Here is a 27,921-nt window from a genome sequence, read left to right on the forward strand (position 1 = left end):
AAACAAAAATTGCATGGTGAGGTATTTATGTTTATGCAGACAGGATGAAGGGTTTGGTTTTTCTGTTTGGTTATGAGGGCATCTATCTTTCTTGTGAGAGTTTGGATTAAAGTTTTGATTTCAGGATCGACTTTCACCTCAAAAATACCACTAGCTTTAGATATATTGGGTTGGGCTGTACTGGAATTATTTATATCGCCCCAATGGGTACTCTTTTTAACTTGGTTTTCAAGAAAAGTTAAAGCTTCAGTTGCATCTCTATCCAAAAAATTACCATTACTTATGATATCGAAGGCTACTTTGTGTTCTTAGAGAAGACCTTTGAAGACATTGGACAAAAGTGGATTTTTCTAGTTTATGGTGAGGACATGAATGGATTAGGTCAGAGAATCTATCCCATGCTTCAGAAAATGTCTCACTTGAACTATGTCTGAAGAACTGTATCTTACTTTTTATCTCATCTGTTTTCTTCGGCTGAAAGTACTTCTTCATGAAGGAGAACACAACCTTTTCCCATGTATCGAAGGAATTGGGCTTCTAAGAAAGAAGCCATGTGTGACTCTTACTAGCTAGAGTGAAAGGAAACATTCGTAGCTTCACTTGATCGTCGGTGGCGCCCGGATGGTTGAAAATATTACATACTTCATGTATCCGGCGTAGATGTTCGTGCGGTAACTCGTGTTCAAACCCAAGGAAGATGGGTAGAAGATTGAACACGTTTGGTGGCATGCAAAAATTACTCATGAGCGGTATGAGTCATATACAAGATGGAGGTCCATCTTGCAACAATGTGTAGAAGTTGGAGAGAGGCTCTTCAGCTTGCACTACTTCGTCGGCCATCTTAGTAGGTGGAGGACAAGAAATTGGAGATTATTGTCTAGGACGACGTGCTCTCCTACGTAAGGAAGTTTTATTCTTGCTAATACTTGTAGTGCCTGAACAAAGTATCATGCACGTTTAGCAAGATGACAAAACTATCTTAACATGCGCAAACTATGCAGTGTATTATGCTCAAGCAATCGAAGTTCATTTTTGCAAGTTTGGAGTTTTGAAAATCTTTGCTGGGTATATAATTTACTATGCCCTGTTCAAGGGAACAATTGGGCGTGAGACTAGGATGGATCTACTACATGGCTCAGAAGAGTAAGCAATCACTTCACCAAGTGGTGTGCTACCAAGAATCTCACTCACGATGAATCTGGGGGAGGGGGAGTAAGGAAGGTAGTTGGTCCACTGGAATCTGGTAACTGATTACTTTAAATCCTCATGCTATATTTTTGTCCTTTTCTGGAGGAGCGTGACTACATTAGGTTCTAGTTGATTGATTTTAATTTGTTTGTTTGGTCTAGGGCTTCAAGAATCAAGCAACGTCCAATTTATCTACATTGGGAAATGACTTCCTAATGGTTGTTATATGGCTCGGGTTCAGCCTTATGCGTGAATGTATATTGTAGTGCAGAAATTAAAATTCAAACAATCACATAAGCATGCTTGAACAAACAAGGTATCCTCTTACATGGGTTTTGAGGAGGTTTGGAATTTATCTACATTGGTTGGCATGTGATCTGAGAATCAGACCCAACCGTTCGAGCATTTCTTGTTTTAGGTTACAAAAACGGTCCACTTAAAAAGACCACAATCCGGGTTTTTAATAATTAAACAACTTTGCCTTCAAGGGCACAAAACATAAAAGTAAATTAACACTAAGACTAATGCTAGTAGATTAATTATTTAAGCTAGATTACCTAGATTAACTAGAGTTAATCGTAATTAGAGTGTTGATTACCAAGTTGATTCAAAGTGTGCGAGCGTATGATTCACGACTCGCCTCGTACACTTGAACTTCCCAAGGTAATGAAAACTTTAACTCTTGGTAAGTTTCACAACTCAACCAAATGTTCAACTCATGTTAATCCACATAATCAACCAAAACTCATTTTTTTCTTTTTCTTTTAGGTTTTTTAAATTTTTTTTTTTATCTCTATCTATTACAACAAAGTCAACTGATTTAAACTACTATATTACAAAATTTAGGTTCTTAGTTGCAACCACGAATAAAAAATCTTCGAACTGTGAAAAAATGAGACACCACTGTGCAGAGGTGGCTGGGCGGTCACGCGCCACAACTAATGTTCCAGCCGATCAAAGTTGTATGTCTTCCAGCAGCAGCTTCAACTCCTCTCTAATGGTTGAATGTCGAACCTGGATTTGGAATAAAACAGATCAGTATTGAAAAATAATGAAATATAACAACGAAAATAAAAAAAAAAAAAAAAAAATAAGAAATGAAATGGTGAGAGTGATGCTTCCCTCCTTAGATGCTCAACCAAAGTTCCATACTCCTCCAATCCATGACGGCGTCACCATTTGAAGTAGATTAGTGGTTAGTATCTCAAAGTTTGTTGAGTGAGGTTCACCATAAATCTTTTAGAGCTTGAATGAATGGGAGTTTAGAAGGAAGGAAGGTAGGTTTCTTTGATTTTAAGACTTGTTTTGTTAACTCTAGTTGTATTGAAAAACATTAGAAAGAATTGTTTATTTGAATGATTTAAAATACTAACTTGAAATAAATAACTTGATTGAAAGGAAGAACACAACTTGAAGGAAATAACTTGATTGCAAGGAAGAACAAACTTGAAAGAAATAACTTGATTGAATTGAAAAACAAAAAGTAACCAACTTGAATGTAAATGACTTGAAAAATAAAATCTTACACTACTCCTACATTACAATAGAATAAGTCTAGGTGCATTCTCTCATCCTACTTTTGAGTTCTTATATCCCTACTTTTACAAAAGACTGATTTGCCCTCTCCCTCTACAATTAAGAACATCACCAAGTTTGCTTTATGCTTTTTCTTTTTGCTTTTGATTTTTCATTCCTTCTTGATCAAGCTAGGTTTTAGAAAAACCTTTTTTGTATTAAGGACATCTATCTCTAGTTTTCTGAGTTAAGGACTTGACTTTCAGCTTTCGGTTTGGAGTCCTTGACCTTTGACCTTTGACTTTGACATTAACTTTGACTTTTTCAGCACTTTTTCATAGCAGCTTCGAGTCTTCATAATAAGTGTAAATAGGACTCCTTTTGGTGCTAAGACACAGCTTTTATGATAAGTTGTCTGACTTGCTTTGTAACCTGAAAAAGGCAATAAAAGCTATGAAGTAATGTAATGCAGTAAGAAGGTTACTTGATGTAATGCAGTAAGAAGGGTTGTAATGCAGTAATGTAAGGGTAATCAAATACATGTTTGGGAGCTGATCTTAACCGCTTACTTGTTAAGGTAGGACAGTGTCTCTGCATAAAAGGTTAATAAGTCCTACCCTCCTGCAAAACAAAATTAGATTTCCTAAACGTAATCCTTTAAAGTATACATTTATTTCACTCTCACTGCAACCATCATGAGTATATATAATTTGGCATAATATATCGCCAATATTAACATTCATGTCACACCACCATATCCATCATATCACGCTAACCACATTCACGTACATTCATTCGTAAGAAATTATATGTATCATATCATAATACACAACCAATTATATCCAACAACTCACTCATACATAAAGCTAATATTTTACTTAAAAACCACTCATTTACTTATGAGAACGAGAAAATATATCACAACTAGAGAGTGCATTCATCCTTCATGAGTATCAACTCACACAAACCACGTATACATTTCTTGTAAGAAATCATGTACATCATAATACATAAATATTCATATGCAATAACTCACTCATATGTAAAATCAATATTTTACTTTGCTTATTAATTATCTCATTGGCTCATTTATTAATAGACACTGCCCAACCTCTAGTTCCTGCTTCACAATTTGCACTTCTCACATTTGCCAAATCACACATACTCGTGTGCCCCACTCCCACCGAGTACCACTACAAGACATATGTCCCAAATGGGGATATCACCTCTAGGAACATATTTTCATCTTATAAACTTGTGAGTCACAGCCATCTCTGGGCTTTCAATAAGCATAAACAAAGCCTCTTTTGGGCATAACAATAGCAACAGGTCATTCCCCTACATTTAAGGAATACCCATCATAACACTAACATATAATTCATGACACATTCAATGAATACCTTGGGTCATTCCCGCCACATTCAAGGAATACCCACAATAGCACTAACATGTCATTCATGGCACATTCAATGAATACCTTGGGTCATTCCCGCCACATTCAAGAAATACCCATCATAACACTAACAGGTCATTCATGACACATTCAATGAATACCTTGGGTCATTCCCGCCACATTCAAGGAATGACCCAAGGTATCAAGAAAGCACAAAAGTGGAGAGAATACTCAATGTTTTTCTCCTCCACTTTGCACACACATAAGTAGCTTGAAATAACTAAAGAGATTCCAACAAAAAAGATGCATGGGCACAATAAGTGATTCAGAACTAGCTTCTTCCTGTTGGCCTGTTGGGTACACAATTTAATTTGCACTTTGATGCTAAATCTCCTTATATATTGATTGACTGGGAAATCTGTTGCTTCTTTACCATTGCGCAACTTCCATCTATGGCAGCTAAATAAAAGCAACTTGCTTATGATGTGTGAAGTTAATTATTCTCTCTCCCCCCCCCGGATCGAGAAAGTACGTTCCATTACTAACTTGTGATGAGGAAGAAGTACCAGTTTAGTGTTTAGTTACTTTTTGAGGTGGCGTGTTGTATATATTTTATATTTAAAATATAATCGAATTCATGATCGAGTTTGTTTAGGTCAAATTTCCAAATGTCTCCAATTCAAAAGTGTCTCTATCTCTCTCCAGATGGTTAAAATATGCAAATGAATTGGTCTCATATAATATTGCTCTAAATATATTTTTTAGATATGGGTTTAATTATGTGGGGTACAAATCTGCATTATTATCTTAATTGAGTAAGTTACAAATGACAAACCATTTAGTAGTGTTAGATTGATCTCAAACCCTTAGATCACTCGATATGCAGATTGAGATTGATGTCCTCCATACTTGACTGTTTCTACCTGCCGGCCTACTAACTTCTAAAATGTTAACTCAAGTCCACCTTTACTAATATTCAAAAGGTTTTAGCGGCAATAACAGACACAACAATACAAAATTATCTTTGAAAATTCAGCCAATTGGCACTCCAAAGTCCAATCAAGCCTTAGCCTGATAACCATATCAACCTTGGAGGTTTGTCCTTGTTACGCAATCCCAAACAATCTAACACATTTCATAACTACAATGTATCTTCTTCTAGATTCACCAGTATAGATCCATTTGCAACAAATCTTAGTTCCAGCTACGAAAATGGACAGAATGGCTTATTGGGTAGTTTTCATTTACCTATTTTCTCTATTCCATGCAGCACATTCAGTAGAAGATGAGGTGAAACAGTCACTTATTAAGTTTCTTAGTAAGTTATCTCAGGGCAATGGCCAAATCGATCCCAGTTTCGGTTGGAACATGAGCTCGGATCCCTGCAATGGGCAATGGAAAGGGGTTACCTGCAATGATCAGTCGACTTCGGTAAAGAAAATCAATCTTGATAATCTTAACCTTATTGGGACACTTGATGCCGAATCACTTTGTTCGGTGCAGTCCCTTGCTGTCCTTAGCCTCAATAATAACAGCATTACTGGTGAAATCTCAGAAGAGATTGGTAAATGTAAGCAACTGACTCACTTTTATGCTCATAGTAACAGACTTCTTGGAAGACTTCCCAACTCTTTTTCCGGGCTAAGCAATTTGAAAAGGCTTGTTATATCGAACAATAACTTTTCTGGCGAGTTGCCTAATATGCCACGAATATCCGGTCTCATAACTTTTCTTGCTGAAAACAATCAGTTTACTGAAGAAATACCAGATTTCGACTTTTCCAACCTCCAGCAGTTCAATGTTTCCTTCGACAACTTCAGTGGGCCGGTACCTGATCTCAAAGGTCGTTTTGGAGTGGATAGCATTATGGGTAATCCAGGACTGTGTGGGAATCCTCTGTTTATTTCATGCCCCCCGTCCCCATCTCCAACAAAGAAGTCAAGTGGTATATCAACAGAGAAGTTCCTCACTTACTCTGGCTATATAGTAATTGGTCTGATATTTTTAAGCTTCGTGGCTTTCAAGCTGGTTAAAAGAAAAAACAGACAAGGTAAGACTAGTGTTGTTAAGAAGGGAGTATCGGTTGATGGTACTAGCAGCAAGCCTAGTAAAGTTACATCAAGTGAGAACAAGAGTGGTGTGAGTAGATCAGAGTATTCAATTACATCTGTCGAGAGTGGAATGCTTTCTACTCCATTGGTAATTCTGACTAGTCCAGTGGCTAAAGAATTGACGTTTGAAGATTTACTCAAGGCTCCTGCCGAGTTAATTGGGCGAGGAAGGCATGGTAGCCTCTATAAGGTTACAATGGAAGATGGAACAACTCTTTCTGTGAAAAGGATAAAAGATTGGAACATTTCCAGTGATGAATTTAAGCAGAGAATGGAGAAGGTGGACAAAGTGAAGCATCCAAATGTTTCACCTGCTGTTGCCTTTTATTGTTCTAAGGAAGAGAAGCTCCTAGTCTATGAATACCAGCAGAATGGAAGTCTCTACAGGCTTCTCCATGGTAAAATTATTGTCACATCATTTAACTAATTTCTAGTATTTTCCTGCATTTACCTCCTGATAGATATTCTGCCTGTATTTTATTGGCAACATGACAACATCCCCATGCTACATAAGTGATAGGTCACATTTTTGTTACCGGGTTTAGCTTTTATTACATTTCAACGTGTATATTCAGGGTCTCAAAGTGGGGAAACGTTTGACTGGTGTAGCAGGCTAAATATCGCTGCTAGTGTTGCTGATGCTTTGGCCTTCATGCACGAGAATCATCTAGATGATGGGATTCCTCATGGTAACTTAAAATCCTCCAACATTTTGTTCGACAAGCACATGGATCTATGCATCAGTGAATATGGACTAATGGTGGTAGACAGTCAAGATAGCTTATTTCTTGCTCATGGTGGTGGTAACAAAACTGTGGACAACAGCAAAGACGCACATAATAGTTTCAAGATAGATATTTATGGTTTTGGTGTCATTCTCCTGGAGCTGCTTACGGGAAAGTTGGTCCAGAGTAATGGTTCAGAACTGGCTCGATGGGTACACTCGGTGGTTCGAGAAGAATGGACAGTAGAAGTGTTTGACAAAGAACTGATCCTAGAAGGTGCAAGTGAAGAGAGGATGGTGAATTTGCTACAAGTAGCACTCAAGTGCATAAATCCTTCACCAGAAGCTAGGCCAAGCATGAATCAAGTTGCTCTTATTATAAATACTATAAAGGAGGAAGAAGAAAGATCCATAGTTTCCGAAACCTGACAATTAAAGGATTAACGAATAACGATACACGGCAAGTCCAACAGTCGACTTTAATTAAGGCCAAACAACATTTATTCACAAAAACACTTTCCAATTAATTATTCATCTGTTGTAATTTCCAAATATAAATACACACTACACTGGAATCTCATGGCACTTGATTATAGTAATGGTTTATCAACTCTTTGTGTAGATTTTGAGATTTAATTACTTTCATATGATGAAAAAAAAATGTCGATATACTGGTAATGGAAATTTATTCTCAAATCACAACACATAGATTGGCCTGTAACATATGAAGCAGCAGGTAGGCAGAGGAATGCAACAAGAGATGATACATCTTCAGGATCATCGTTCTGGAGTTGCACTCTTCAACAAGTTAATCATCTTCAGCAAACTGGTATAAGAAGAATTGCACAGAGTGAAGCATGATTAACATTTGAAAGAGAGTTTTTGCTTACATAAATTTAGGCCCAATTGGAAATTAATTATGGCTACATCGAGGACAATTTTTTCTATTTTCGCTATATTTATTTCCACTAATAACCTTCTTCCTTCCCAATACAAGAAATAAGATATATTTGGAATTGTAAACCCAATATTTCATATGCAATCTTCCTACTTTTTTATTCAAGTTGCATTCCGAATTGTGATTGCTCTTGTTTTCTCGACAACTCGTCCCTCATCTAAGTTTGGTTTCGTTTTTATCCTTTTCTCTAATTCACCTTATCTAGGTTTCCTTCGAATTTTAAAATTTTCAAATCTAGGTTATATTTTTACATCAATTTTAGACAGTGTGATACATATTATGTTCTTCAATGTAATCAATATTTCCTTAATATTATTTTTTGTAGAGATATTTTTTATTGATTTTTTTTTTTCCTAAATAGATTCTATTTGAATTTCTTTTTTTTCATATTAATAGATCACAATAGTATAATAAATATTAGATTGGAGTTGTTTAGTTCATTATCACTCTCGTACCAATATGCAATCTTAATTTTCGAGGTTGGAACTATGTTTTACAGCTATATGTATGGGGTATGGCAAATACCAATATTTTGTATTAAACTTTCACTGCTTCACATGCATAATATCAATTCCCCACTATCTTTATTCCAAATAGGTAATTCTTTTTTTTTTTTTTTTTTTTTTTTTTTATATACTTAGAACTCCAAAATTAATCTTCTTGGCTTCTAATCATCGCGCCGCAAGAATATACACGACAAATACCAAATTTTAATTTTGTTCCAAACCTTCAATTCACATGCATGCGAGTGTATGCATGTGTTTTTTTTTTTCTACCTTGCACTTACATAACATTAGTTCCTCACTCTGCTTATTCATAGTATGTAATTCTTTGATTTTTATTCTACTTAATTAAGACTCCAAAATTCTATTAGCTTCTAAGCTTCGTGCCGCCTTACGCATATACTATGCATGACAAAGACCAAAATTATATACTAAACATTCATATGCATACATTAATTTGCGTGTGTTTTTCTTTCATCATTATGCATCTCTAATTCATCATTATGCATGTATGCAACAAATATTCAAACACCACTAAGCATGTGTACAACACACATGCACTGCATGTATATACTAAACATACACATGCAAACATCATGATGCATGTGGATAACACACATGCAAAACAATACTATGCATGTATATTAGTGTATACCACACATGCACACACCATTATGCATGTGTACAATATATATGCAAACACCACTATGGACGTGTATACACATGTAAAATTGCATTTTAAATTATTGTATTAATTTTTTAAAATTTTAGTCGTTGTTTCGAAAATTATGTTTAATTTCCAAAATATTCAAATATGTGTCGATATTTAATATCTTGGTTGAATATTAAATCAAAATTGCAAAAAAAAATCTTTGTGATTTTTTTTTTCTTAATTTTCTAGAAGTAGGAGAGGAGAGAGGAGAGAGAGTGTGAGAGAAGAGAGAGGAGAGAGAGAGAGCGTGAGAGGAGAGAGTGAGAAACACGTGTCTGATTGGCTACAAGTGTTTTTTTTTTTTGTTTTACATTAAATTACTTAAAGGGGGCAAAATTGCCTTTTTATGTTTTTTGTCCGGGAACCGTAATTCCCAGCCGCACCTGCCTAGAACCATAATTCCCAATTCTGTCCTATGGGCCTGATTTCTGAACATAGGTTTGACAAAGGAGATCTTTGTAAGCCCAGCCAAAACACTGTTAGTCTGAATGATCATTTGCCTAGCTAGTTTATATAAGTAAAATTTGTTGTTTTGTAAAACACATCACTAAACCTACACTTGTATCAATACCTTGCTCACAAAACCATGTTGTCGTATAGCTTGAGCAAGAATTCATACCCATACTTAAGAATTAAGCATGTTATGACAATAGAACTGAATTATTCTCTTAGGAAACCTTGTGGTGAGAAGGATTTTTAAAGAAGTTTTTACATTATACTAGCTACACTTCTTAATTTTAATTACAAGTTACAAAAGTTACTAATGACAAATTAATTCTAAAATTACTAAAGAAGATAGAAGAGAGAGAGAAGTGTGGAGGATTAAATCCACTCATGTGAAATCAACTATAATTTTTAGGTCTTTATTATTGCATCTCTAATCCTTATCGGGTTCATAGACGAACCTAAATTGGATTCGAGTTTTGGTCACTAACACGTTGAACTTATCCCTAAGAACAACCAGTTAGCATAAGGAATTGAAGTGATATTTCATCTCTAAAATATCCCTTCAACTCCTAGTCTTACTCTACACCAGCCATCCAAAAATTAAAGTCTGTTACTACAAGAGAGTAGCGCATGCAATGCATCCCAGTGTCAGTTGGGTCGAGCGCACTACTCAAACTTGCATTCCAATCTCCAAACTTGGACGTACACTGTCATATTGTGACATGATGCAAACTAAGGCTTGTTCTATCTAAGCAATTTACTCTCACCACTAGAAATCGAACATGTTCCTCACATGAGCTTCATCATGCCCTCCACAAGGGAGGGTTTAGCTCATGATCCTAGGAAATCAAGAACTAGAGAAGAATGAAAATGAAGAAGAAGAAGAAGAAGTTTCTTATTTCCTAAATTATGAAATTATTTTCCTAAAAATGAAACTAAAAGAGAGAAAAGAAGAGAGTGAAGGGATACAAGGCCACAAAACACAAGTAAATTGGCCAGTTTATTTAGAGTACCACATAGTTACAAATGAGTGAAATGGGTGGCTAAGATTATATATTACATTTTCAATCCAAATGTTACAAATTAATCTACTTTTATAATAGAATTTATTTAATCTAAGTGGAGAAAGTGGGTGAATAGTAATTCTCATTACAAAATAAATAATTAGGAGTGGTTTGTGCATTTATTAAGTGGAGAAAGTGGGTGATTACATAAGCTTCCACTTGATCATGATGAATAGTAATTGGATTTTTACTTTGTCTTGGTTCAGACTTGTTTTAATTCCCAGTCCAATCAATTGATATATATATATATATATATATATATATATACATTGCGGAGAGATTGTTGCGCTGATCGTTTAGATAGGTCACACGCCCAAAACAGAGACTACAAGAAAATTGAGCCATATGTACAACCTTGCTTTAGCCACAGTCATTAGTTGTTGCCAGGGTCCAATGGTCCACAGCCCTGGCCAAGTTTTTAAGTGGCCATGGGGTATTGTTTGGTCACGACTGTGTCCATTTGTTTCGTCCACCGTTGGATTAGACTTGGATTTTGATGTCCATTAAGATCTCATGAAACCCTTGTGAAAATAAAGAGTAGGCGCGAACAACTATCAAAAATCAAAGAAGAAGACTCGAGTTGTTCAAAAGAAAACTCGGTATTAAAGCAACAACAAGATTTGTCTTCCTTCTCTCTCTCCTCTATAAACAATACTTCTCTTTTATTCACTTCTCTCATCTAATAGAACTTTCCTCCCCCCTCTCTGCCTTTCACCCAGGTTGAAGATCGAGGAAAAGCATCATTTTTTTCCCCCTCACACACTCTCTCTCACAATAAAGTCACGAGGACTAGGTTCGATTCCACTCTTATATCTGTTTTTGTTTTTTTTTTTACTTATTTTGATGCTAGGTACTAATTTACTGTTTTTTTTTAATTGTTGTAAGAGAAGTATGTTTTTGCTTCAGGTTTGGTCTCTGTCGTGTTTTAAGACCTCAATTATAAGAATATCAATTGTTTATTTCTAATGAGGCATCCTTTCTACAGATACATTGTTTTGCAAAATCATAATCATTTTAATTTATAAATTCTGCTAAGGAGGAGCTTATAGTAATCTAGAAATTAATTAAAGGAAATTGACAATTTTCTACGTATGATTAGGGTATTGTAGTATTTTTATTTTCGACTAGAGCGTACTCATATTAGAATGAAAACTATTTCCTTTAATTAATTTCTACTTGTGCTTGTGTTTAGTAGTAAATAGTTGGTTTGCTTGGTGTGCAAGCACCGTGTATTGGACGCCTAGTAAGTATAAGGGATAGTAAATAAAGTGACATGGGTATGGGGCTATGTGGTGTGCGAACACCTCATGCTAGTATATTAGTAGGAGGTGGCCATGCATGTATGCAAGGAAGGAGGTGGTGGCTGAAATTCTGGATGCGGGGAACCCTTCTATTTACATATTCAGGTGTAAAAAAAAGCAAAAGAGAGCAGATGGCTTTGTTGCGTCTTGAGCATTTGCTCTTGCAAGGTTCCAAGTTTTGTTATTCTTTGTTATTCGTATACTCATATTTTTTGTTGCATAGGATCTACTGTAGTAAGAATACTCTTCTTGTTTAATATTAGTCTGTGGTTGTAATCCTTCCTGCTTTAGCAATGCGTGTTTGATTATGGAAATGCCTACTATTGAAATTTTGAGCTGAGGATTACAATTTAGTTCTTTTAGAAAAACTACATACAGGGAAGTGGAATGTATATAGGTAATCCTACTGCTTCCTTGTGTATGTTGGTTAACATATCATGTCTTGATTCAGATAAACATGATATTCTTTGAAGCTTGTTAGTAGATACCCTGACCAGCTGCATCCTAAAGTTGGAACTTTGCATGACAATTTTGTGCGAGTATTACTTTGTACTTCTCAGGTACTCATCGAATTGGTTTAGTTAAACCACCATTCACTTTGATATGGCTAGGAAGCTTGGCCATCCTTTCTTTTTAATCAATTAAACAACTTACTTGCATGCATTGGAGCATTACCGTCTTACCAGATTGTTAGATTAGAAGGTGTGTCAGAAATTCAGTTAGTGATTTTAATTGAGCATTTTAAAATAGGGAGGTTTAGCTTCTTGTTAATGTCCTCTTTTAAGTAATTCTTTCATTTCCAAAGTTGGTCTGTTACACTCATAAGCAAGAAGATGACTGAAACAAATGTAACCAACAAAAAAGGGTAGATGTGTTAACAAATTATAGCATCTCGAAGTTCTCAAGCTAAAGGGATGGAACAAAACATAACAAGATCTACGAAAGGGTTTGTTTCTCTGTCCTGTACCTCACTTTTGCTATTTTTTAATTCAATTTATTTTCCCACTTTTGTTTCCTTAGTAGCAGCTCATATACTTACATGAATAGAGAAGCCACCTTGGTACTTTCTTAGTCTCACTAAGGCTATAGAAGATTGGCTCATAGTTTTGTTGTGTCTTACTTTTGCTCATGTATGTGTAGAGACAAATAGAGAAGCAGACACCTAGGTAGTCTTGACTTGCATCAAGAATGTAATTACTTCTTACCTCCTCTTGATGGGCAACTTAGCAACTTTGTAAAGGGGGACAGAAAAAGTAAGGACCTTCCTAACACTTAGTAGACAAATGACCTACCCAATAACTTCAATCAATGTACCGCTCTAACCAAACCACCCCTAGCTAGGCTGCCTATTACTTTTTCGTAGAATTCAAAGAGCTCATCCTCCTTTGATAGTTAATATATAGCTACCATACTTCCAATACTGATAATAGCGGTGGGAATGCTCACACTCATTCTTAGGTGAAAAAAGGAATAGTGGCTTGATTAGGCTAATAAACGTAACTAGGTGGTTCTTGTATAAGGCTAATTTGAGACTTAGCTAGGAAGTGGATTGCACCTAACATTTATTCTCAAAACCATCATCACACACCTCCGTATGATACACACTAATCTATAATATTTATAATCTATTTCATCAAGACCACTAATTTAATTACACTGTTGATCTTTATACTGTTTTTATTTATACTTTGCACTTAAGGTACAAATGGATGACATATGGAGAAACAAGTACTTCTCGATCAGCAATTGGATCTGGTCTTATGTATCATGGGATACCAAAAGTTAGTTTGTGTTGGAACATGATTTTTTCTCTTGTACTTTGTTTTGATATTAGGCTTACTCTTCCTGATCCTATGCATGTTTCATGCAAATAGACTTTGTAAAGAACCAGTAGAACGTAGTTGTTCTTAGACTACATTAGTTAACATAGAGCTAGCGTTGGATTATGTTTTACAAAATGACCAGAGTGGATTATTGTTGATCATGCTTGTAATATGTATTCTTACATTTTGTTGCCTTTATATGAAACTCTTGGTATGTTTTTTTCTTACATGCAAACTGATGATATAAAATCTAATATATGGACCTTCAGTTGATCTTATTTTTCTTTTGTTTCTATAATTCCCAATATATTCAGGTTCAGATCGATACCGTTAAGTTTATTGTGAATCTTGTACAAGTCATCTTTTGTGTGCCACATACATTGAATACTATAAGGCCTACCCTTCGTTCCTTGCTTGTTATTTTCTTTTTCTTTTTAATTTTATTGTTGCTCACATTTGGTCCTAGACTGCAAGTGCTTTTACTCCACTTTTCATGTTTGTCACCTTATTTATTTGAGATTCCATCCGTTAATTTGTCCAGGACCAAGTGTTAAGTGGTACGTCTGTTAGTGGATAGTGTGTTAGCAATAATGAAATTAGCAGCTGACTTATTTGTCGGAGGTTCCGTCCGTGCATCTAATAGCGGTATGGGTGTGAATGGTCTATGAAATTAATCCTTGTAGAGGTATGTAACTCCAGTTGTTTTCTCTCTTGCAGGTAGTATGAGGAATAGATGAACACATGCCGCCTTTTCCATCATCAATTGGAGTCGAGGTTATATCATATTCAAAACTACTCAATCAAGTAATCTTTCATAATTCAAAAATGGTGTTCAAATGGATGTGCTGCTCCGTTGTTTATCTAGGGAAGCCAACAAACTAACTTCTGTGATTGTGATACTTAATTCTTAAAAAAATATTTATTAGCATTTTGTACTATTAATCTTTCTATTTGATGATGACTGAATCTTACATATTGACTTAATTTTTCTGTGAAGATGTGTGTGTAGTTCAAGCTTTAATGATTGATTTTATATGGTTTTAGCTATATCTTCAATGCACGACCTACTGTCCAACATGATGAGATACAAGCAAGCGAACCGGAATATGCAGACTTTGATGCAAAGAAGTTGAGGTGTTGTTTAGATGCCTAGGAATATAGTCTATTGAGTTTGCGCACTATATCTGGTGATGTTTTCAATTTTTTGGGGGCATTCCTAATAATATTTCAAATTTCTTAAAGAGTACTATATTTTTTTTTCTCTATGTTAGTTTGGATTTTGAATGGAATCTATGATGTAAAAACGTTCATGTCAAGTAGACATTGTGTATGAAATGTTTAATTGTGAAAAATTATGATTTTTGTGGGTTTGAATGGAATTGTATATCTTTGTATGAATTACATGTGTTTTATAAAGGCACTGGAATCATATATTTTTTTACCCAATTCAAAACATTTGCCACGGCTTAGAACCATGGCTAAACTATTGATCCAGTTTAAAAAAACAGGGAGTGACTCTCAAGGACAAAAATGCCAAAAAAGTAACTCTCAAGGACTCCTTTTTGTTTTTGTAACTCACAAGGACCAGGTAGATGAAAGGTCAAGTAGACCCTTGACGCGAAATAAAAAACAAATCGGGTAGATGAAATGTCAAGTATACCCCTGATGCAAAATAATTAACATCTCGGCCCAGACGAAACGACCCGGTGTATTTAGTATGAACATTGAATGTTCATAGTCCTTGGGTATGAACATTGATTGGGTATGAACATTCAATGTCCATACATGAACATTCAATGTTTATAGTCCTTGGGTATGAACATTCAATGTCCATAGTCCTTGGGTATGAACATTGATTGGGTATGAGCATTCAATGTTCATAGTCCTTTGGGTATGAATATTGAATGTTCATACCCAAGGACTATAAACATTGAATGTTCATAGTCTTTGGGTATGAACATTCAATGTTCATAGTCCTGTGGGTATGAATATTCGATGTTCATAAGTCCTTGGATATGAACATTCAATGTTCATAGTGAACATTCAATGTTCATAGTCTTTGGGTATGAACATTGATTGGGTATGAACATTGATTGGGTATGAACATTCGATGTTCATAGTCCTTGGATATGAACATTCAATATTCATAGTCCTTGGGTATGAACATTCAATGTTCATAGTCCTTTGGGTATGAACATTCGATGTTCATAATCCTTGGTCCTTTGGGTATGAACATTCAATGTTCAGTCTTTGAGTATGAACATTGATTGGGTATGAACATTGAATGTTTATAGTCCTTTTGGTATGAACATTCAATGTTCATACATCAATATATTGTATAAGGTATATTAACCTATTTGGATATGAACAATCATTGTTCATACACCAGCAGAAGGTATGAACACTCATTGTTCATAGTAAAATGACAAAAAGGGTAAAATTGGAAAATATTTATTTTAAATCCGGGCCATTTGTCCTTGAGCGTTATTTTCACGGAAGGGTATAACTAGCATTTTAAAAAATGTAAAAATGCGGGGCCAACTTATTTTGTCCTTGAGGGTTACTAATTTTGAAATAGTGGGTTTGTGAAAAACCGTGTCCTCTAGACTTCATTTTCCCCAAAATTGGGCCTTGGGACCAATTTTTTGTTAAAAAAAACAATCCCTACGATTCATCTAAGCATTGGCCATGGTTCACAACTGTGGCAAAAGGGTTATCTGCCACGGTCTATGGAACGGTCTAGAACCGTGGGCAAAAACCAAGCTTTGGCAAAAACCACTAGCCGTGGCAAAAGGTTAGCCACAGGTGCATTGGCAACGGTCGTGCAACAGCTATAAACAGTGGCAAAAGGGCTTTAACCACGGTCTATGGCCGTGGCAAATGCTCAGTATTCTTGTAGTGGGAGTTTGGAGTCAAAAGATATGATTTTCTGAAGTTTCTTTGATTTTTTTGCAAGATTTGACTAGGGTTGACTTGGAATTGACTATTTTGACCAGGCTTCATGGGCTTGATTATGATTTTTTTAAGCTTCTAATGGGCTTCTTTTGGACTTAATAAAAATGTTTTGTTTCTAATTAGCATATTCACCTTGTTTCCATGCTAAAATGCCATTTTTTTTTCTGAAATTTCATCATTACGTGTTGTAATATGCGAAAGCATGAATATACAATTAATTTGAATTTATTACACACATAATTAACCAATGTGTAATGTCTCTACGGGGTTTATATTACAGTTTTGGGTGCTTATCACACCACCCCCAGACAACACTTCACTTGTCCTCAAGCGAAGAAGAGACAATAAACAGATAAGTGGCAAAAAATGTGTAGTCTAAGCAAATTCTTGTTTCGCAGAGTGCAATTACATTGGCCGTATGCAACAAAGTCTTAAAGCACTAGGAATTCCCTAGTAGATGAGTTATAGCCTCGTGAGAGCTTTCCAGAGAAGATACTCACAACCTTCACCTATACTACAATGACTCAGTAACAAGGGCTTGTTCCCTTAGTAAATATCAGATATCTATACATCTTTTTAGTGGGGAACAAGAACTAATTCCTTTGAGACGTAAGTTAATAAATACACAAGAATTAAAACATCTACATATGATTATGCATGTAGTGAATTTTTACAATGAACTGTACCAGTAGGGCCGTTTGTGGATCCTTTGAAGAGCATCCTTAAATAGGTTCTCATAGGTTTGTGTCGAAACACAATTTCTCTCATAATTTTTCTACTCAAGTTTTGCTAACTCCAATGTGCAGTGGACACACTTTTTCTCACATCTCAATGACAGTCAGAAGAGCCGAGGTCGATATATCACAACTACTATTTATTATCACAGTACACCACCCTACTCCTAGTTGAGCTAGAGGTCTTTAATAGGTATTATAGAGCTTAGGTGGTAGTGTAGAAGAAAATAGAATGGAAACTCAAAAATATGATAAGTATGAGAGAATAGAGTCTTCAAAATTTAACACTAGAGAAATCCTTTGGTCTTTTTGCTTCTAACTTATGTTTCCATATTCAGCTCTTTTTGGCTTTATGACATATTTTGATTTGACTTTGAGAGTTCTAACTTTCTTTTTCTTTTCTTTTTGGAAACTTATTTCTATTTTTCTTTTTTGAAGCAAATAACAAAATTTTGCTTTGGAGAAGTCTTTCTCTGAACTTTTCTGCTTTCATCATATTTCTCATACACATCAAATAGTTGAGTTTATTTTATTTTGGGGTTAATAGATAGGTAAGAAAATGTTGGTTAAAAATGAAAATGGCTAAATGAAAGGTTCAATGGGGTGACTAGTGGTTAAATTTATACAGGTATGAATTTATGGCTATATCGATCCAAAGAAGGCCTAAATTTTCTTCTAGGATTCGAATAGTGATCAAGTAAGTATACGTGTGATTTCTTTACTCGGAATAACTACTGTTATGTGTCATTACTCATAAATCACTCATGTCGAGACTTTTAGGCTAGATTCTCACTAGTTTTGGAAATTAAGTAGTCTCATTGCATGAATGTTCATGAAAAAATATAAAAACTATTGTCTACGAATTAACAAAAATTTCAAGGAACAAATTCTCATCCTAATGCTAAGGTGAGATTTCTAGACAATTTTCATCACAGAAAAGGAAACAAGACTTTGTCACTAAATAAGTTGAAAAAAAAGAAAAGAAAACTATAAACAACCTAATAATATGCTAAATTTTTGCAAAAAAAGGTTCTAATCACCCGCAAACAGAAGGACGCTTTGTCCTCAAAGTGTAAGAGAGAGAAAGAAGATACTTGAGAAGCTTGAGCAAAAATTTAGCTAACACACTCCAACAAAAAGTTATTCGAACACAATATAGAACATACAAAAAAGAAAACTGAAAATATCACATCAATCAAAGAAAACAAACAACATACATATAAACAATCAAATAACACAAAACAAGAAGGGAAGAGCACGCTAAATACATATATATACAGCCCAAACTGCCTCTAGAAGAATGGAGATTGTGTACTGATAAGCACATAAATGTTACACAATTATGTCCATATTTACATTATATTGGCTAGTTAATTAATATAAGTTCCTTTGATTAGTTTGTTTCATTAGTTTTACAGGAATCAACGTGAATACGACGAAACGGGCTGTGACTGGGGACTTTACTGGGTTGTAAGATCCTCACTGCTTGACTCTAGAGAGAATACACAAAACAAGGTTGGAAATAGCATGTATTAGAGATTTTGGAGAACTTCTCAAAGTTTGAAGTACTATTGTCAAGAGGTGAAAGGGGCGCGCCCTTCATTTGGGATGTCAGAGAGTGCGCCTACTCCCTCTTCTAAATTCACAGAATTACAGTGTTTTTTCTAGCACCTTTCGTACTTCGCCCTCACCGCTTGGGAATCAAAATAGATAGTTCTAACTGGAGTAAAAGACAAAAGGGAGGTTTCCAAAGTGGATTCCAACTCTTGGGCACGCCCTAAACAAAACCCTATATAAACAAAGGAATTTGAGAGATCGAGCTCTCTCTCTCACCCCCATCACATAAAATCACAAAAGAAGAGGAAGCTGCTGGAGAAGAAGAAGGAAAGCTGTTGGAGAAGAAGCCACCACACAAGATGACGGTTTTGTCAATGACTTCTCTTCCTTACTCTTTTGCTTCTATTATCATGTTTATGAGTAACTAAAACTCCAAGCTAGGGCTTAGTGGAAGCCCTAGATTTGCGTAGGATTTCTTTTGTATAACTGGTTACTGTTCTTGAATTACATAATGATTAATTGATGGATTTCATATTAATTTTTAGGGAACTTCTTTTATTGGTTATATCTTGTATGTGATACCATGTTGTGACTAATCAATAGTTAGGTTAAGTGTCGTTAATTGTCTAAGCATCGACTTTTAATGTCTACATAAGCTTGTGAAAGTTTATATGTTTGCATGCTAAATATCAAATCAACCTCATACATAGATGCATATTAGGACTTAACGATCACATATTCGAGCAAGCTAGGGTTATCTTTCCCTCATGCTACTCGTAAAATAAAAGAGACCTTTAAATTAGTTAATTAAGAGAACCTACAACGATTTAGGGTGGAATCGAGTGCCTTAGTGTTTCCATCTTAATAGTTAATTCAAGTTTCATTGTTTTCATAGTATAATCAAGCTACGTAGTTCTAATTAGTATTAAAATAACTTTTAAACCAACAATCATAATTATTAGGATTAGGTTAAATCGACTTTAGATTTCAATTATTCCTAGATAGCAATCCCTGTGGGTTCAACTTCGTTCTCGCTTGTTTACTACAATAGTCCTTGTGCGCTTGTGAGTATTATAAAATAGGATTTAATTATCCTAGTAATTTAGGTAAGTTAAATCTCTATCAAGTTTTTGGCGCCACTGCTAGGGATTGCAGTGACATAATTGAGCTTTAAAACGTTGTTTTTTGAATTTCGTGATTTTTCGTAGTTGAATTAGTCGTAGAAATAAGTTAAGTGTCTGTTTTGAATTTTCTAAATACGACCACAAAAATAAGTTCCTGACATCTGTGGGAAAGTGTCTGGAAAATTTGAACCCTAACTGTCAGAAGCTGAAAGGGTGCCCGCCCCTATTTTGCCTTGGTGAGAGCGCGCACGCCCTTCCTCTTGTTTCCCTGCAAATTAAGAAGAGAGCACGCACGCCCTCTATTCTAATGCTTTCCGAGCACACATGCCCATTGACTTCTATACTGAGGCATCTGATCTTTTGCAGGCCACTTCCAGTTGCTGTGTAGGATCCAGAATTTTGCTCGAACAGTGTTCCAGTGCTGCAGGACACAGTGAAACTAAGGGAGGCACACTGCTAACTCGTAAGTTTAAATTTGCTTATCTTGTGTAATGTGTTAGTTTAAATAGAGTCCTAGGTTTTAGAAGTAGTTTATGGTAGAAACTTTGTCTGATAACATTCCAATTACACCGTTTGATCCTGAGATTGAACGAACACTCCATAGGAGAAGTAGAAACCCTGAGTTAGAGGTACCCATAACTTTTGTTGGCAATACACCAATTTTTGCCGACATGGAGGGTAATAACAATGACGTGGTTGCCCAAGTACCTATGTCCATTAAGGAATTCATATATCCTACTAGGATGACTCGACCGTCATGCATCGTTCCCCCACCGACAAATGCTAATCACTTTGAGTTAAAACCCAATCTGCTTGGGCTACTTCCTAAGTTCAGGGGGACGAATGAGGAAGATCCATATCTTCACGTGATTGAATTTGAGGATATTTGTGGAATTATTATGCTTCAACAATTTAGTGATGAGGCTATAACATTGAAGTTGTTCCCATTTTCCTTGAAGGAGAAAGCGAAGAGTTGGTTTCACACTCTTCCATCGAATTCCATAACGGGTTAGGAAAAGTTATGCGTTGTGTTTTTAAAGAACTTTTTCTCTAATCATAAGGCAACTGCTTAAAAGTATTATCATATTTTTTCCAAAATGATGGAGAGTCATTATGGAAGTGTATAGAGAGATTTAAGGACATGCTCTTGTAGTGTGCTAACCATGGCCTAGAGAAGGGTAGGCTAGTATAGATTCTCTATGAGGGTCTTGATTTCAGCTCTAAGGTTATGATTGAGACCATGAGTACTGGAGATTTCTGTGATAAGACTGTAGATGAAGTGTGGACCTTTTTAGAAGAAGTCTCTGAAAAGGTGGCTAGTAGTACTACTACAAAGAATGGTTTGTTTAGTGTTGACAAGGAATTCGACACGAATGCTAGGATGGCTGCTTTAATTAGAAGAGTTGAGGCTCTCGAGTTAGAAAAAAAGACAAACTCTCCAGCTGCAGTTAACAATATTGAGGCCCCTGGTTGTCTTTTGTGTGAAAGTCTTGATCACGTTATTGATAATTGCCCTAGCATAACTGCACAAGTAAATGCTTTTAATTCATACCAAAAGCCAGACAATAATTTTTTTTCTAACACGAATAACCCAGGGTGGTTTAATTACCCCAATTTGTCTTGGTCTAATGGTATACATCAGGGAGGTCCCGTGGGTAACTAAAACCCAGTACCACAGTATGCACCTTAACCACCTAAAATTTCACCTTTGGAGGAAGTCGTTGCTCAATTAGCACAAAACACCATGACATTCCAGGAAATAATCCAACAGTTTATGCAAGCTAGTCAAACGGCTACTCAGGATAATGCTCAAGCCATTAGGAAGATTGATGTCACCATAGGTCAAATAGAAAACACCTTGAATGAGAGGGAAAAAGGTAGGTTTCCTAGTCAACCAGTGACTAATCCAAGATGTCACTGAAAATAGGGTCTAACTTGAACCAAGACCACCACCAGGAGCAAGCCAAGTCTATTACTATTCTTAGGAGTGGTAAACATATTGATAATAGGATTGAGATGCCTAGGGATGTTGAGGTAAGATCTGATCCTATAGAGCGTGATCGAGGGTGAAGAGAATGATGTAAGTGGGACCCATAGTCGTGATACTTCTAAAGAGAGCTTAGAGCTTCATATTCCTGTGGAGAGTAGCCCTGTACCATCTTACATACCGAAAGCTCCTTTTCCCCAACGGTTAGTTCAAGCTAAGAAAGGTTATAATCTTAATGAGATAATGGAGATGTTTAAACATGTTCAAATTAATATCCCATTACTTGATGCTATAAAACAAGTTCCTTCCTATGCCAAGTTTCTTAAGCATTTGTGTACACAAAAACGTAAGTTGAATGTGCACAAAAAAACTTTCCTTATCAAGCAAGTAAGTTCTTACATCTAAAACCGAACCCCACCTAAGTTTAAAGATCCAGGATGCTTTAATATTTCTTGTGTTATTGGTGATTGATAAGCTCCCAAATGTGCATTTTATTACTTTTACATTATTGCATTACAGTCCTTCTTACGCATAATGAAAAGATAACTCATAGCTTTTATTGTCTTTTTCAAGTTACAGAGTATTTCAGACCACTTATCATAAAAGTTGCATTTTAGCACCAAAATGAGCCTTATTAACGCTTATTATGAAGACTTAAAACTGCAATGAAAAAGTACTAAAAAAGTCAAAGGTCAAGGACTCAAAACTAGATAGCTGAAAGTCACGTCTTTAACTCAGAAGACTAGAGATGGATGACTTTGCTACAAAAGAAAACTTGCTAAAAAACTTAGTTAGCTTGCTCAAGAAGATATGAAAAAGCAAAAGCAAATGCAAAAGAAAAAACATAAAAAACATAGTGAGTTGTCTTGATTGGCAAAAGGTGTAATATAAATTCCAAAATGTAGGAGTATAGAAGGCACCTAGACTTATTATAGTGTCATGTAGGAGTGTATTAGAATTTAATTTTCAAGTCATTTACATTCAAGTCTTGTTCTTTACTTTTTGTTCTTCAATTGAATCTTTTCATTTCAAGTTAATGTTTTAATCTTCAATCAAGTTGTTTTTCATTTTAAGTTTATATTTCAATCTTCAATACAAGTTTTCATTCATTAATCAAAGTTGTTTCATTTAAGTTTGTTCATTCAATACAAAGTTTGAGTCATTAAAGAACAAGACATGAAAGTTAAGAATACTACCTTCTCTTATTCATAAACTCCCATTAATCCATCTTTTAAACAATTTATGGTGAACCTCATCTTTAATCTCTTGAAAACCTTACTTACCACACAACAAATAACTTCAAATGATGTGATAAGCACCCAAAAGTGTAGTTTAAGCCCCTTAATAATACTCTACTTAGGCCAATTATGTTTATAATAAATAAGAGTTAGTACTGTTTACATGTTTTTGTGCATTTCAAGACTTGAAGTTGATTAGGTGACTACAAGCACCACTTTTGCATGGAAAACGAGTCAAGATAATTGCCAAGGAAGTTCTACATTTAAAGCCCAAGAATCATGAAGAAAAGCCTTTTTCAAGCCCAGTCAAAACTGGGATGTCAAAGTCAATTCGGGTAGAAAAATGATAGAAAAGTCAACAAAATTTCAACAGGCTGTATCTTTACACTCGTGCTTTGGAATTGGGCCTACGTTATGTATAAACGACCGGCTCGGAATCAACTTTCCAACGGACTTTGTCTTGCCCCAATCAGAGCTGTAAAATTATACAAAAAGGGTACAAAAATAATTTCCAGCAGCTGTGGCCTCTTTAGATTTAACCTAATGGACTTTGGGCTCACATTAGAGGCCTAAAGTCCCCATTTTTGGCCCATGCACAAAAATGTAACCCTAGCCCTCTCCTATATAAAGAGGGTTAAGGCAAAACTTAACACTCCTCTTCTTGTAAACCCTTAGTGTAATTAGGTTTACTCTTCTTTTAGTTTATAATTAGGTTTAGCAATTGTAGCCACCATTAGAACCAATTCAAATAAAAGTTTGTTTCATTCTCCATTCAATTTATATAGTATTATGTCTTTATTTTACTGTTTTGATATTGTTTATCCAATGAATCACAGCTAAACCTCCATTAGAGGAGGTTTATGAAGCCATGTGAGGATAAGTAGCTAGTAGTTTGTATTGTGTTGCATAAAAGAATGTCAAGTTCTTCGTTATGAGTAACTAGAGATAGAGCTCATAACGGAGAACTAGAGTATAGAGCCACCACCAAAGAGATTTGTGGTGGAGCTACACTTTCACGCTAGTGGAACCTCGATCCGAAAGGACTTGATCTTGACTAGGGATCAATACAAGCGATTCAATACTAACTAATAGTCAATAGAATCGCGTGACGGATTAAACCACTTCTAATACCTTTATTCATTCTCTAAATTCACTATTTTCACCTCATATCTACTGTTTTGACTCTTATTAGTGAAGCATACTTCTAATTTAAACTCGCAAGTAGTGTACAACTAGAGTTTGGCGAACACGACTACTCTCCTCTTTATCACATGATTTTGATGAGTTTTATCTACTATTTTTCACCTCTTTCTCTACTGTTCAAACATCTCTAATCACTGTTCACAAAGACATATCAATGTATTTATTATCAATGGCTTCGCTTCCATCTAGTTTGTTTACATTACGCGTATTTAGTTTAGAAAACACTATTTTCACTATTTACAAAACACACACTAAAACACTGTTTGTACTTTTTTCAAATTTTTTTGCTATTGTTCGAGAGCATACGAGTTGCTCAGCCAACTCCCTACCCTCCCGTGACCTGACCCTAAAAATTTGAAACCCTAGTTTTCACTCATGAGCACGTGCGCCCTAAAATTGCCTACACTAAGCACGATCCCCCTTCCACATATCAAGCGTGACCTGTGCCCAAATTACCTTGTTGCTAAGCGCGCACGCGCCCTCGGTTAAATACAATAACTTATTTTTTTAATATTATTTCCAAAATTATCTCAAGAGTACAGTACAGTACTCTTATGTTAAAAATTACAAAATTTTAAAAATTCATTTTCTTCATTCTAAAACGGTGTCTAGAAAACTGACAGAATTTAGGGTTCTCTAATTAAAAAATGTGCACGCACGGACAACCTCCCTTAAATTCCTAAGTGACCTGGCCATTGGTTTGATAGAAAAATACCAAAATTAATTAATTAATTAATCGTAGTTAAATTAGTAAACCCACCCACTACCATGCCCATTTCATAGGCCTAACATCAAGGCCCAACACGAAGCCCATAGTAAAAAGCATTTTCCTAATTCTTAAAAATTTAAAAACTAATAAGGTTAATCTTTTTATAGAACTTCACAATCCACACCGTGTACCAGGACCAGCAATTATATAATTGTTCAAGTAACGTAGACGTGCTTCAAGGTTGTTGAAAACTCTATTTATACGTGTAGCAAGGATGTTCCAGGTAACACCTCTTTACATCCTCGAATTACTATCAGAGGATTATATTTCTAGTAATAATCAAGATATTTTTGCATGCTCTGTAGGAATTGCATATTAGACTTAAAACATGCATGAGATTAAGATCTGGTACGCATAAACCTGCCATATTAGTTTATCGTAGATGCAGAAATAATCGCATATCTAGAAATTCACCAATCACCACACACACACCACCTACACCCACCAACACTACATTTGTAGCAATGGGTGAAGAAAAAGCAGAGAGACCCTTATTTGATTTTTATAAGGCTTTAAATGATGGACCTGAGTTCTACATAATTCTTGCAGATATTACGGGAGATTTTAGAATCCTCCCCAATATATTTAATTTGCTACCTGTTTTCCATGGATTAGACCATGAGAAGCCATATCAACACTTACGTAGGATACAACAAGTTCTAACTACATTTCATTATCCTATCGTAAGACCTGGACAAATAAAGCTCAAAATGTTTCCTTTCACCCTAGCTGAGAAAGTGGCTGCTTGACTAACAGCACAAAAGCTGAACTCTGTCGACACATGGGAAAAACTAGTAGAATTATTTATGGAACAATTTTACCTGCCATAGAAGACTGATGAGATGCTACAAAATATTCATTTCTTTCGCCAAAAGCCTCAAGAATCCTTTTTGGAGTCTTGGAATCATTTCACTGATCTTCTAGTAGAATGTCCACATCATAATCAGGGTAAAGACACACTAGTTCGTGCTTTCTTCAAAGGCCTATCCCAACATCATAAAGAGACTTTAGATATAATGAATGGAGGTAATTTCCTAGGTAAAGGAACCACATATGCTTATAACTTTCTAGATAATCAATCCAAGAAAAGTAACAACTGGGGAGATACTGATTACTCACGCTCCATTCCTTCTTCTACAGCTAAGGCAGCCAGTATGTTTGAGATTAAACAAGATCCTGAACTTAAAACTTTAATTGAATCCCTCACTTGTAAGGTAGATGCCCTATCTATTAAAAACAAGAAGAGAAACCAACTCCCGCCATGAATATAAACTCTCTTCGCTATAATTTATATTATAGTCTTGAGCATTCCAATCATTATTGTCCTCTTGCTTATGACCAACCACAATCACAGCCAGAAGATGTCTGTGCTTTTAATTATATACCTAACGCACCTTGGAGACAAAATCCTAATTTTAGTTGGCGTAATAAGCACCAACAAGCAGCACCTCTAAGTTTTAATAATCAAAACGTTTGGTCCACCAACAACTACAACCAATATCAACCAAGGCAAGGACAAGGGCAATGTAATTATAATAATAATAATAATAGAAGTTGAGTCTCGATAAATAACAACTATCAAAATCCACCTGTTAATAATTAACTTGAGGTAGTTGCTGTTACACAACCCGTGGCAACTCAACCTTCCCAAACTGATAGATTCGATGCATACATGCAAAATCAATAACATATATTACTAGCAATCCAATAATCCATCCAACAGTTAGCCCAAAAAGGCGTGTTTCCAAGTCAACCTATAACTAATCCAAAATCAACAAACACAGCCTTTGAATTAAATGGAAGTTCTAGTAATGACAATTTAATACAAGGAGAACTAAAGACTATCACTACTCTTCGTTTAGGGAAAGTAGTTGACAACAAAGTTATAATGCCTGAGGATTCCCCACAACAAGATAAAGAAAACTTACTAGATACCATAGTTGAAACTGAAGATCCTACCACGGTAGAAGTACCAGTTAAGCCTCAACCTAAGGGGAAACTGACAACAATTACAGAAAAGGGCAATACTCCTATTGACCCTTACGCTAAATATAGAGAAAAACCACTGTTTCCCAAGAGACTAGCTATGCTAAAGAAGGACAATAATTTTGACGAGATTAGGGAAGTTTTTAAAAATTTAACTATAAACCTACCTTTCCTCGAAGCTATAAAATGTCTTCCAACACACACTAAGTTTCTTAAAGATTTGTGCACCACAAAGAGGAAAAAAAACATACCTAAAGAAGCCTTCCTAATAGAACAGTTTCCCTCTTTATCTGAACATAACAGAATCGTTAAGTACAAGGACTCTGGTCGTCCCATTGTACAATGCACCTTAGGATATACTTTTACAACAACTACTCTTCTAGATCTAGGGACGAGTGTTAACTTACTCTCATTTTACCTTTATAAACAACTACGTATACACGATCTAAAACCGACTAAAATGACTTTCAGTTAGCCGATCGTTCGATTAAATATCCTAAGGGCGTAGTTGAAAATATTCTTGTTAAAGTATAAAACTTCTATTATCCAGCCGATTTTGTCAATTTAGACATAGAAGTCGCCCACGACTCTATTTCTATCATCTTAGGGCATCCTTTCTTGGCAACTAT

The 27,921-nt window shown here is 35.5% G+C and overlaps 1 protein-coding gene and 1 non-coding gene across 2 annotated transcripts; both read left to right on the forward strand.

The window, feature by feature from the left end:
• Positions 1-352: 352 nt before the first annotated feature.
• On the forward strand, positions 353-458 carry LOC147498080 (small nucleolar RNA R71). The gene has a single exon (XR_015197230.1). It is a non-coding gene; the product is annotated as a small nucleolar RNA R71 (small nucleolar RNA).
• Positions 459-5,137: 4,679 nt separating this feature from the next.
• On the forward strand, positions 5,138-7,541 carry LOC147498081 (putative inactive receptor kinase At2g26730). Its single transcript, XM_086560255.1, has 2 exons — positions 5,138-6,605; positions 6,783-7,541. Exons 1-2 carry the CDS (start codon positions 5,309-5,311, stop codon positions 7,358-7,360), a joined length of 1,875 nt encoding a protein of 624 aa, XP_086416381.1. The 5' UTR covers positions 5,138-5,308; the 3' UTR covers positions 7,361-7,541.
• Positions 7,542-27,921: the final 20,380 nt, after the last annotated feature.

Source organism: Coptis chinensis, chromosome 5 (genome assembly GCF_015680905.1).
Source record: "Coptis chinensis isolate HL-2020 chromosome 5, ASM1568090v1, whole genome shotgun sequence".
Taxonomy (NCBI): Eukaryota; Viridiplantae; Streptophyta; class Magnoliopsida; order Ranunculales; family Ranunculaceae; genus Coptis; species Coptis chinensis.

What these genes read in the sequence shown, in the direction of transcription:
- LOC147498081 (XM_086560255.1), top strand. Translation starts at nt 5,309, where the DNA reads ATGGACAGAATGGCTTATTGGGTAGTTTTCATTTACCTATTTTCTCTA. An exon ending in TCTCTACAGGCTTCTCCATG is followed by an intron (nt 6,606 to 6,782) that starts GTAAAATTATTG and finishes GTGTATATTCAG; the next exon opens with GGTCTCAAAGTGGGGAAACG.